This window comes from Vigna umbellata, chromosome 1 (assembly GCF_029865625.1).
Source record: "Vigna umbellata cultivar VRB3 chromosome 1, Vumbellata_1.0, whole genome shotgun sequence".
Lineage (NCBI taxonomy): Eukaryota > Viridiplantae > Streptophyta > Magnoliopsida > Fabales > Fabaceae > Vigna > Vigna umbellata.
Window position 1 is genome coordinate 9,400,496 of NC_142165.1, and position 11,521 is coordinate 9,412,016.

General features: G+C 34.5%; 2 protein-coding genes across 2 annotated transcripts; one reads left to right on the forward strand and one right to left on the reverse strand.

The window, feature by feature from the left end:
• Positions 1-1,716: 1,716 nt before the first annotated feature.
• Positions 1,717-3,852, forward strand: LOC124825653 (U-box domain-containing protein 1-like). The gene has a single exon (XM_047298321.2). It carries the CDS (start codon positions 1,717-1,719, stop codon positions 3,766-3,768), a length of 2,052 nt encoding a protein of 683 aa, XP_047154277.1. The 3' UTR covers positions 3,769-3,852.
• Positions 3,853-4,717: 865 nt separating this feature from the next.
• On the reverse strand, positions 4,718-9,459 carry LOC124825655 (uncharacterized). The gene is made up of 4 exons (XM_047298323.2): positions 8,815-9,459; positions 7,786-8,271; positions 5,490-5,996; positions 4,718-5,032 (listed from the first exon to the last, which is right to left on the reverse strand). The coding sequence occupies exons 1-4, from the start codon at positions 9,361-9,363 to the stop codon at positions 4,949-4,951; spliced, it is 1,626 nt and encodes a 541-aa protein (XP_047154279.1). The 5' UTR covers positions 9,364-9,459; the 3' UTR covers positions 4,718-4,948.
• Between the last annotated feature and the right edge of the window lie 2,062 nt (positions 9,460-11,521).

An 11,521-nucleotide genomic window follows, 5' to 3' on the forward strand; every position in this document is an offset into this window, starting at 1 on the left:
TCAAAATTCCACTTTTATTATAATCTCATTCATTGATTTTATCACCCATATGGGTCTTTTATGTTTGCTTCTACCTTGACAACATCCTCAAAAATGAAAAAAAAAATGAAAAAATTAACTTAATCTTACAAAATTTAGTTGTTTCGGATATGGAGTGAGATTACTCAAAGCATTCAAAATTGTTTTAAAAACCGGATGAACTTTTTGATTATAATCTATCTTCCAAGTACGTTGTTCGCACTTTCTTCTCATTATCCTAGTCGTGGAGGTGGGTACCTATCAAAGGCACTCAAACTTCCAAGTTAATGATTTACTCAATAATTATGTAATAATGATGATAATTTATCTTTCAAGTTACGTTGTTTGTTCTCTCTTCTCATTATCCTAGTGGTGGGGGTGGATACCTGTCAAAGGTACTTCGACTTCCAAGTCAATGATTTACTCAATAATTATGTAATAAGGATGAGTAATCAGAGTTAAAATTATACCTGACCTCTTATTCAAATATATATTTATAAATATTATAATAAGCTTACAATTAGGTCTAACCCATTAATTACTAATATTATTCTAATTAATTTTCAGTCAATGATTATTCTTTTTCTTAACTGTCTATTAATAACTGTTATTGCTCAAAATAATTATCAATTAATGATTGTTTTGAACCGATATCATTTCACTGGATGATTGACCGACGATTCTTGATTGACCGGGTGGTCATAGAGTATATTAATCAAAACTAGTGTAATTTTATCTTATCTTATAAAGTATATTTATATTATTAGAAAATGAATTATAAATTTAATTTAATATCGTAAAATAAATTAATAAACTGATGTTTGTATCTATTTACATATTACATCTTCTAAACTGAGATTAAAACTTTCTAAAGTGATAATAAAACTTTTCAACCTTTACTAAATGTGGCACATTTAATCATCTTAATATTCACAACATTTATAAAAATTTATAACCATTTACCAATGGTGTTTTCATGAGAAACAAATACTTATAATAAACAAATTATTACCTGTTTCTGCCCTTTGACATTTAGTACATGATGCAAAAGCAAGAACATTAGAGAGGGTGCAATTTTGGATTCTATGGTAGAGAAGACAAACATGACATCAGAAATGGTAAGTGGATGGCACGATGATTTAGAAAGAGCCGTTGAGGATTTCAGGAGTCATAATCTACGTATAATGCTTTACTTTCCTCAAACGACAGATCAAGAAAATGAAATGTTATGCATCTGTTGGCATGCACATTTATCAAATAACAAGTTGCATGAAAAATATTCATTTGGTTCGTGAATAAGATTTTCAAAGGTGGAGAAACCAAGCAACTGAAAGCTGTTTAACAGGGCTCATTATCATAAACTATTCACGTTTGAATTGAAAAATGGCTCAAAGTATTAATCTTTGAATAAAAAACTGTCTGAGGAATACCACTAATCTCGCACGCATGGAGAATCCTCCAAATGGCAGCACCCCAGGTAATGCTCAACTCTCTTTAGTACTTTTGTTCTTGTCTTTAGCACAAACTACACAAATAGAAAGAGCCAAAAATACGATGCATTTAATAATCAAATAGCTAACTTCTTTTACAATTATTTTAATGTAAAAAAAGTGCCTTAAGAAGGTCTCAGAATAATCCAATTCCTTGAAGAGAGAAACTTGTGTGAAGCATGAGAATGAAGAAAACATCCTCTTCACAATGAATGATGTTCTATCTGCTATGATGGTCTCCCAAGGCTTGTTACCATCTGGGTCTCTGCTAGATTCTTTGATTCATATATCCAAAGAAGTTGACTCAATGGAAAAGTTTCCCTTCGTACACATAAGAAACGTTTCATCCATGATCAGAAGGATCAAGCTTCTTTCTTCTTTGTTTGAAGAGATTAAAGAATCGGGTACTCCACTTCCTCCTTCTTCAGTCCTGTGTCTCACAGAACTGTTCTCTGTGATAAGAAGAGTTAAGGTTTTGATCCAAGACTGCAAAGATGGAAGCTCTCTTTGGAGTCTGATACAGTTAGAGTTCATTTCCAACCAATTTTATGTGCTGGTGAAGGAGATGGGAAGGGCCCTTGATATTCTTCCTTTGAGTTTGCTCAATGTAACATCAGATATTAGGGAACAGGTGGAGCTTCTTCACAAGCAAGCAAAGAAGGCTGAGTTATTCATTGATCCTAGAGAGCTTCATCGAAGAGAACAACTTAAACTAGCAATGGCCAACAACAGTTTACAAAAGAAGAAGAACAAAGGGTTTGTTGAGTTTGGAAAAGTGGAAGAAATACTGAGCAGCAATGGTCTGAGAACCCCATCAGATTATGATGGAGAAATATCAAAGTTAAAGGCTGAAGCTCAGAACCAAGCTGGCACAGGAGGACTCATCATTGTCTCCAATATAAACAACCTCATATCGTTGGTGTCTTATTCCAAAACCATGATATTCAGAGATGGAGAGAGTAGTAGAAATGAAGAAGATTGTAAGCCACTGTCTTCATTTTTGTATAACAAAGTTCATGATAGTTCTTCATCCTCTCAGTTCATGACACCTAATGTTCCTGATGAATTTCGTTGTCCAATAACACTTGACTTAATGAGGGACCCCGTGATTGTGTCATCTGGGCACACATATGATAGAACATCGATTGGACAATGGATAAACTCTGGTCATCATACATGCCCCAAAAGTGGGCAAAGGTTAATTCACACTGCTTTAATACCCAACTATGCATTGAAGAGCCTTGTTCAGCAATGGTGCTATGACAACAATGTCCCAGTTAATGATCCTTCAACCGAGGGAAACAACCACAACAAGAAGAACTCGAAGGAGGAGGCCATCGACCATATTTCTGCAAACAAAGCTGCTGCAGATGCTGTCAAAATGACAGCAGAATTTCTTGTTGGAAAATTGGCAACTGGTTCTGCTGATATCCAAAGGCAAGCTGCATATGAACTTCGGTTACTTGCAAAAACCGGCATGGTCAACCGGAGTGTCATAGCTGAAGTAGGGGCCATTCCCTTTCTTGTAACACTTCTGGGATCTCAAGATTCAAGAATTCAAGAGCATGCAGTGACAACCTTGTTCAACCTCTCCATATTTGACAACAACAAGATTTTGATCATGGCAGCAGGAGCAGTTGATAGCATAGTAGAAGTGCTTGAATCAGGGAAGACCATGGAGGCAAGGGAGAATGCAGCAGCAGCAATATACAGCTTGTGTATGGTGGATGAGCTGAAAGTGCACATTGGAGGAAGACCAAGGGCAATACCTGCTTTAGTTGGACTCTTGAAAGAAGGCACTTCAATAGGGAAAAAAGATGCTGCGTCTGCACTGTTCAATCTAGCAGTTTACAATCCTAACAAAGTTAGTGCTGTTAAGGCTGGTGCAGTTTCTGTGCTGGTAGAATTGCTGATGGATGACAAGGCTGGCATAACAGATGATGCACTTGCAGTGCTTGCTTCACTCCTCGGTTGCTCTGAGGGATTGGAAGAGATAAGAAATAGTAGAGCATTGGTGCCACTTCTCATTGATCTTCTGAGATTTGGTTCAGTGAAAGGGAAGGAAAATTCAATAACCCTTTTGCTTGGACTGTGCAAAGAAGAGGGAGAAGTGGTTGCAAGAAGACTCTTGGCAAATCCAAGAAGCATTCCTTCTCTTCAAAGCTTGGCTTCTGATGGATCTTTGAGAGCTAGAAGAAAAGCAGATGCACTGCTCAGACTCCTCAATAGGTGCTGCTCTCAGCCTCATCATTCTGTTTGATGATGATATTCACATCACTTCACACTTGTATATTTTGTGAATGAAATTGGTATACTTCAAAAATACCTCATCATTTCTTGTTTACAATTTTTGGTTTCAATGCTTTGGAGTTTTCCCAAATGACTGCTGATTAGGAAATAATCCCTGTTAGAAGAATATCTTACCTCTATCTATTTAAAACTAAGAAAAAACTTCATACAAAAATATTATAATTTCTGCGACTAATTATTTGTTTTTACTTTGTTTTTAATAATTCTAAATGAAGTTTGTATTAAATTAAATTAATAATGCACAGAGAAATTCTGTGTAGTCTTATCTAATTATTGCTGATAAATATTGATGAAGATGTTAAGAAAATTTGTAAATAAGTATCACTTATTAACTATGTTGGTGTTGAAGACTTTGGATTCATTTTTTATTCTACAGAATGTGACACAATATTAAAATTTAGACGGTAGTGGTTACTCTATTCAAACTGATGTGGTTGAGTTGAGGTATTCTCTTAATTATGTAATTATATTAAAATTCAATGGGTATTATATGTTATATTACACTCAAATGGTATGATATGTTTGATTTGGTTTTGTTTTGAATTTTATATTTAGAAGTAAAAATATTTGTAATTGAAGTTTAATTTTGACATCACGAAGTTACAAACATTGTATTATTTTTTTCTTATTACTGTTTGATGTGGTATATTAAGAATAAAAGCCGTATTAAATTATTAGCAATTTAATTATTTAATCTTGAATCACTACTATATATTATTGCTGCAATTTCCATTTCGATTTTAAAAACATTATTACTTTTTATGCTTTCCAACATTTTTTTTTCAAATTTAATTACTAATTTTATCAAGTACTTCTAATTAAATGGAATTGTTTATTATGCACACAAGAAAGGCAAAAAAAACAAAATATGACTAAAAAATCTCCACACGGATGAAATCTGAACCAATAAAAGAGTGGTATACACTTTACAATACAAGCAAGCCGGAAAAGGTTACGAACTCTCAGTGGCAATGCATCTAAAATTGCAGTATAGAGTGCGTTATTTTCGGGAAGAAAATATGCTATGACTGGATGCCCTCTTATTCCATGCTGAGTTAGATGGCAAAAAATTATTTAATGATTGGAGAACTACATCAAAATAGAATTAAAAATGGCAGAGAATACGGCTGCTACAAAGGAGCTGAGAAACTAAACCTAAATCCAGTCTTCCCACGATCTTGCTCACCCTTTCTGAGTATGTGAACGTAGTTACCCTGAAACAAGTTACAAGTTGGTGAAGAAATACATATATTGAAAATTAAAAAAAAAAAAAAGGTAAGGTGGAGTGTAGGAGATGGGTACCACAAAAAAGAAATAATCCTAACAATGCTAACTTATCAATTCAACAGATTGTTCACCTAAATTACCTTGCTGAATTCAAATGTCATGTCATACCATATTGCTAATAAATACATAAACATGTCCTAAGTGGTTAGTTCAAAATTAAATGTGGGAGAAGACCAAAAAGGGGAAAATCGTTTATACCAGTGACTACAAGATTAAAAAAATTCTATGTTTGTCTTTTCTTTTCTTCACACTCTTTATTGTCGAAATATACATGTTTACTCCAAATCCTCTATTTTGTCATCACTGACATTTCACTACAAACTCTCAACTTCTGGTTAGTTCGATCTTTTTAATTAAAAATAAAGAATTAAAGTAGATGCTGACCTCTAGGCGGAAGAGGCTAGTAGGAATAACAAATCCACATCCCACTGACACTCGAAAAGATTCCAAGAACTTCCGAGGAGAGAAGTGCCTATATTCATTTTGAGTTAATTTAGCAGCATTCCCAGAACCAGCAAAAACATGACCATGTATTCCATATTCTCTCAACCACCTAATTGGAAGATCAAACGAGAGATCAGCAAAAGCAGTAACAGCAAGATCTCCACCAATGAAGTCCCATCCAGAGGAATTGTCATCATCGGATTCATCTCTATTTGGCCTACGAGGTTCAGTAGGACCTAATCCTCTAGTTTTAAATCCCCATAAGGTTGTTGGCCCTCCTAGGGTGCAAACTGGAGAAAAATCACCACCCAAATAAAACCTTTCTGGAAGGGGAGATGGCTTGGATTTGAATCCATGTCCCCATGGAAAAACAGCACCAGCAGATATCCCAAGGTTCAATGCTGTATTGTAAAACCCAAAAGGGACAGCAAAGCGAACATCAAACTCCTGCATTAGAACATTAGAGTTAATAGAGTTGCTCAACAAAAAGAGTTTTCAAAATAACATAGAACAGAAAATGAATGTCGTCACTTTTGTCCCCAAAATTGTAAAGCACTATCATAATAGTCTCTGCATGTAACTTTCTCGCAAATAAGTCTCAAATTGAATTCTGTTGGTCAAGTTAGTCCTTATAAATAGTCATTCACTAACTTTATTAACCAACGTTTGAAGTGGCGTGCTATCTGCCCTTTTGGTAAATACATGGATGCCCATTTATTTGTAGTAATGGTTACTTCTTCCTTACATTGTCAGGTGTTATTGTAAAATGTCAGCTGTCAAAACGGAAGATAAAGTACTACATGAAACATTGGCCAAAGGAATCAGTGGACGACTAACAACAGGGACAAACGCAATTCAATTTCAGGGACTTATTTCCCAGCGTTAAAACCCATCGACTATTATAACATCCCTTTATAATTTCAGGACAGAAAAAAACATTTACACGATGTTTTCTTCAACAAATGTTGTGTTACTGTAACCATAGTCCATGCCTTAAAGGCTGCCCCATCCTCAACAATTACTATAACCAAAAGCACCCTACACAATTCACCAAGAAAAAGAATGAGCAGGCCACGCATCTACCATGTAGTATCTGATTCCTTTGCCATACACAATGGCAACCGCACTATCTTCCCACCACCGGTTAAAGTTATTAAAGAGACGTAAAAGTAAAGAAAAAGAAATATAAGTTAAAAACTCAATTTACCATGAACTAACAACTCCTAGATAAACAAGTGGAAGAAAAAAGAAACAGCGTCATAATGCTAGTCAAATGAAGTCCAATAACACAGCAAACTATTTTGGGGTAGTTTGATTGTTCATTCCTGTATTTCTTGTTTCTATTTTATATTATTTTATTCAAGGTCTCAATTAATGAGAAATACAGTAAGATTTACCCAGTAAGGTTTAGCTTCATACAAAAAAAAAATCAGATGAAAGTTGCACTTGTTAGCCTCATCCAAGAAACACAAAGCATCTATAACAGATGACAAACGTTAAAATATTAGAGAGCACTTTTGCATCTAATTCATGCAGGATAGGATGCAAATGGGAAAGAGTTCCTTGAACCTCGTACTTGTGAAATCCTTCCTTGGACATTTGCACTGTGATTTCAGTCCCACTAAGGGATATTGAATTCAACAATGAATAATAACGCTATAAGCAACCAATCAAGTTCTAGAGACAGCAATTATGAAAACAAAAGATAAACAAATTTATCATTAATCATAAGCATTGCCTCGACTAGCTAGTACCCCTTTATCATCACAAACAACAAAGTCCAACTGAATCATGTCAACAAGGTAACTAATGACGTATAGGGTGACCATTTATTTGTGCACTTTCTAAGAAAAAAATATTTAACTTTTCTGTACAATAAATAGATTTGAAAATAACAAACTCAAAAACAGAAAAGAAAAAGCAATTTTAGTGTTTTTCCAAATGCAGAGACTAGTTTCTCTTATGGAGAATAGATATCTTTGACAAAGGAGATGAACTCCTTCCATATAAATTTTGGTCATATATTTCTTTACATATTCATTCTATCAAATCATTTTAAAATTTCTGATCGCATCAATTTGTAAATTCTAGCCACTCCCAAGATGATTTCAATAGAACATGCGTGTTTTTTTTATCAGAATTGAACATGAGTGTTAATATGTATAAGCATTGTACTTAAATTTACATAGTATCAAATTAATATTAATTGAAGGAAAATAAAAGAATTTAGTCACACCTGGCGCAGAAACCGCAAGCTCCGTGGATCTGGAGTGAGGCCACCAACATGTGTGGAGGAAAGAAAAGCATATCCTTTTGTTGGCCTGATAGGAGAATTTCTCCTATCAACTTTAAATGTATACTTCAAAGAAGACACTAAACCATGACCAAGCTGCCTTCTTATAGACCTGGATGACATCTGTGATGGATCTGCCAAGGTACGCCATCCAAGAGTGTATGCTAGGTCATGGTGCTTGGTCGAGATCAACCCAAGAGACGCACCCACTAACTGATCTTTGTACGAGGAAGTCTCTTGCCAATCTTGGGAAAGCATGGATAGCCGTGCCACAAAAGGAGTTAAAAACCTTCTAACTCGAGGGGCATGCACCCCGATGCTCACCTCAGTCGCTTGGTTGGCACCATAGGCCAAAGAAGCATCCCATAGATCACCATAGCCCAAGAAGTTCTTATACGTAAGAGCACCTTCAGCTGTCCAAGAACTAGTCTACAAAAAACACAAATTTTCGCACAAATAAAAAATAGATTCCCTTGTCCTTGTTAACACTTCAAACCTAGCAGGAAAAACAATGTTCGGACAAAACTTAGAAACATTTCCATAGGTGTTGTTGGTATTGTTCTCTCTTCAGAATTGAAGTTTCATCTCAGTAATCCACACAATAAAGCTTTGTATTGAAGAATTATATAAAACACCGAGATGAATATGAAATTCTGATGAAAAATAGTAGAGAGAACACCTTAGGAACCTAGAGTAAGTTTTTGTCTAATTACTATGATGTAGTAGTATATACATAAAAAGCGTGAGAGCATGACCATCTAATCTGCCACAGACTGTCAAGGTTAGTTTCAATTAAATCTATGGTTGACTAGCTAAGTAATACTAATGTTCAGAGTTCCTTTCTTCACTTCTCCCCTGATAGGCTCTCGTATATTTGCACATACGTTTCTGTACAATGCAATGCCTCAATCAAAGTTACAAGCATCCAGTTCAAGTCTATGCATTATATCAATATGATAGGAAGAAAGGTACCGAGGGTTTGTTATAAACGCTGAATTTGGCTGAAACTTTGTTACCGGTTTCGACAACGTCGACGATGACATTGGCAGTGTTTGGAAGTTCTCGGGGCCCAGCCTCAAGGCGAACCGTGCAGGAATCGAAGATTTCGAGGTCCTGTAGCCTGGAAATGGCGATTTGTGAAACTTGCACGAGCTCCTGCATGCTGGTGGCGTTCTCTATGCCTCCGAGCTCCGCCACAATAACCCAATCCTTGGTCTTAGTGTTGCCGTTTATGACCACGTCATGCACTCGGATCGGAACAAGCTCCGACGACAACCGCCGCGATAGGGTTTCCACCTTGAAACGCTGCTCGCGCAGCTTGGACGCTGCGGATTGGGGAATTGTGCGATTCGGTTGCTGAACGACGTCGTCCTCCTCGTCGTATTCGTCATCTTCTTCTTCTTCATCATCTTCAATATCGTGGTGGTGGTGAGGTTCCGCATCGCTGTTGGTGGAGTCTTGAGTGTTATTGTTAGGGTTGGGAAGGGAGGGTTCTTCAGAGTTTGTCATTGTTATTGGCATGGACAAGTCGCCAAAGATTCAGTGCTAGTGGTTGATTCGGTTCAGTATGTTACAGGCTTAGCATAGCCGTTTTTTAGAAAATGCTTTCAGCATTTAAAAAACAAAAACAAAAACAAAAACACTAAATAACACATTTTCAAAACATATTAAATATATACAATATTTTTCATTTTTAACGGATATAAAGTTGAAGAATTTTTGTTTCATCACCAAAACCTAGACTCAGAAAGGATCAATTGTGCATACATATATTAAAGAAAAATGGAAAAATCGATAATGTCATTTTCCATTTTTTTCAATTAAAATAAAGGACGAGTTTATAGAACTTTGATAAATTAAAAAAAAATCACGTATACACAAGCTCTAAAGCATTATTAACTTCTCCATGAAAATATAATTACCAAGTGACAATAAAATAAAATGGTTGACTTGGCTTGCAGCATGTGCTTCCTTATATAAGAGCGCTTTCTTCCTCAAAATGACACCATATTCATGGCTTCTACTTCTTCTTCCTCTCTTTTACCAAAATATGCGAAGTCTAATCAACTCTAGAATACGAAGTTTGATAGAATATATATATATAATACATATAATACATATGCTGAAATAAAAATTATAACTAAAGAAAGCAAGTTGGTTCTCTATTTTAATTTTTGAACATTAATTATTTAATATTTTTTTCAGCGGATATAAGGAATATAATTTCGTACTTGGATAATATTTCCATTCCTTTTCTAATATTTATTCCAAATTTGATTAAATAATTTCCAGCCAATATTTATTTATTATATGAAATTTAGTTAAAAATAATGAAAATATAGAAAATGCGGAAATTTTGTTTTTCATATGAAACCTATAGAAAGTTTGTAACAAACAACTATATTAGTTTTGGATAGAATTAAGTTTGGCCCTAAATAAGATCATGACATTGAGTTTTAGAGATTGAAGCAAAATACAGTTTAGACAAATTTCATTACAGTAATCCCGATAATTTTTCAGTCGAGATTATTAGATATCAACAAAAATTGATAAATATTTGACAAAAATATTTGAATACTTATTTGGAGAAAATTTTGGAATTTAAGGATCTAATTATTTTCTCTTCTCATGAAGTTGTGTGGTGTATAAAGAGTTTTTTTTTATTTTATTTTTTTTCTTTGGCTCTTTATCTTTTCAATATTGATTTACTTTCTATTAAAATTTAAATTTATTTACTAACTTGTTATATGTACTTTTTTATTTATTCATTATATAGAGTTGAATCTGAGTTGATTGATGATATTATGAAAGTTGTTCTGCAAAAGCTAAATCGAAAATATTGAATTTAGAGGTCTTTTCATATATGATGAAAACTACACAAAGATTGAATCTTTAGTGACAAATGATTCAAAAGTTCAAATAATTGGAATTTGGGGCATGGGAGGCTTTGGAAAAACAACTCTTGCTGCTGCTATTTTTCATAGGGTTTCTTCTCAATACGAAGGATCTTGCTTCTTAGAAAATATTACAGAAGAATCAAGAAAGCATGGACTCAATTACATATGCAACAAACTGTCTTTTTCAGTTGCTAAGGGAAGATCTTCAAATTAGTACTCTAATAAAGAAAATGAATTGAAATACTAAATTTCTTGGAATTTTCCCAGAAAACATACAAATGTCTTAGTTTGTGTGAAATCCCAGAAAACATATCATTTTTATCAGCTTTGCAAATTTTAAGAATTGATAGTTGTGTCATCATAAGCTTACCTGAAAACATGAAATATTTGTCAAGACTCAAACTTCTTGATGTTGGAAGATGCAAAATGCTTCAGTGTGTACCACCAGCACTTCCGCAATCCATTCAACATCTCCTTGTCAAACAATGTTATATTCAACCATTGAACTTGAACCATCTAAAATACCCCAGTGTACCTTTTTGCTCTCAAATTGCATAAAATTGGATGAGCTTTCATATGATGCAATTTTGAAAGATGCCATTGTCAAAATTGAACTTCCAGCAAAACAACCACCAGAAACAGTTTATACTTCTTATTTCTATCCATCACCTTTTTCCTATGTATCAGGTAAAAGCAGCAAAATTGCTACTATTTACCAGCTAGAAATGGCGAGATTGGTTTCATAACCACTTTACACAATCTTTGTTCACTATTGTACTTCC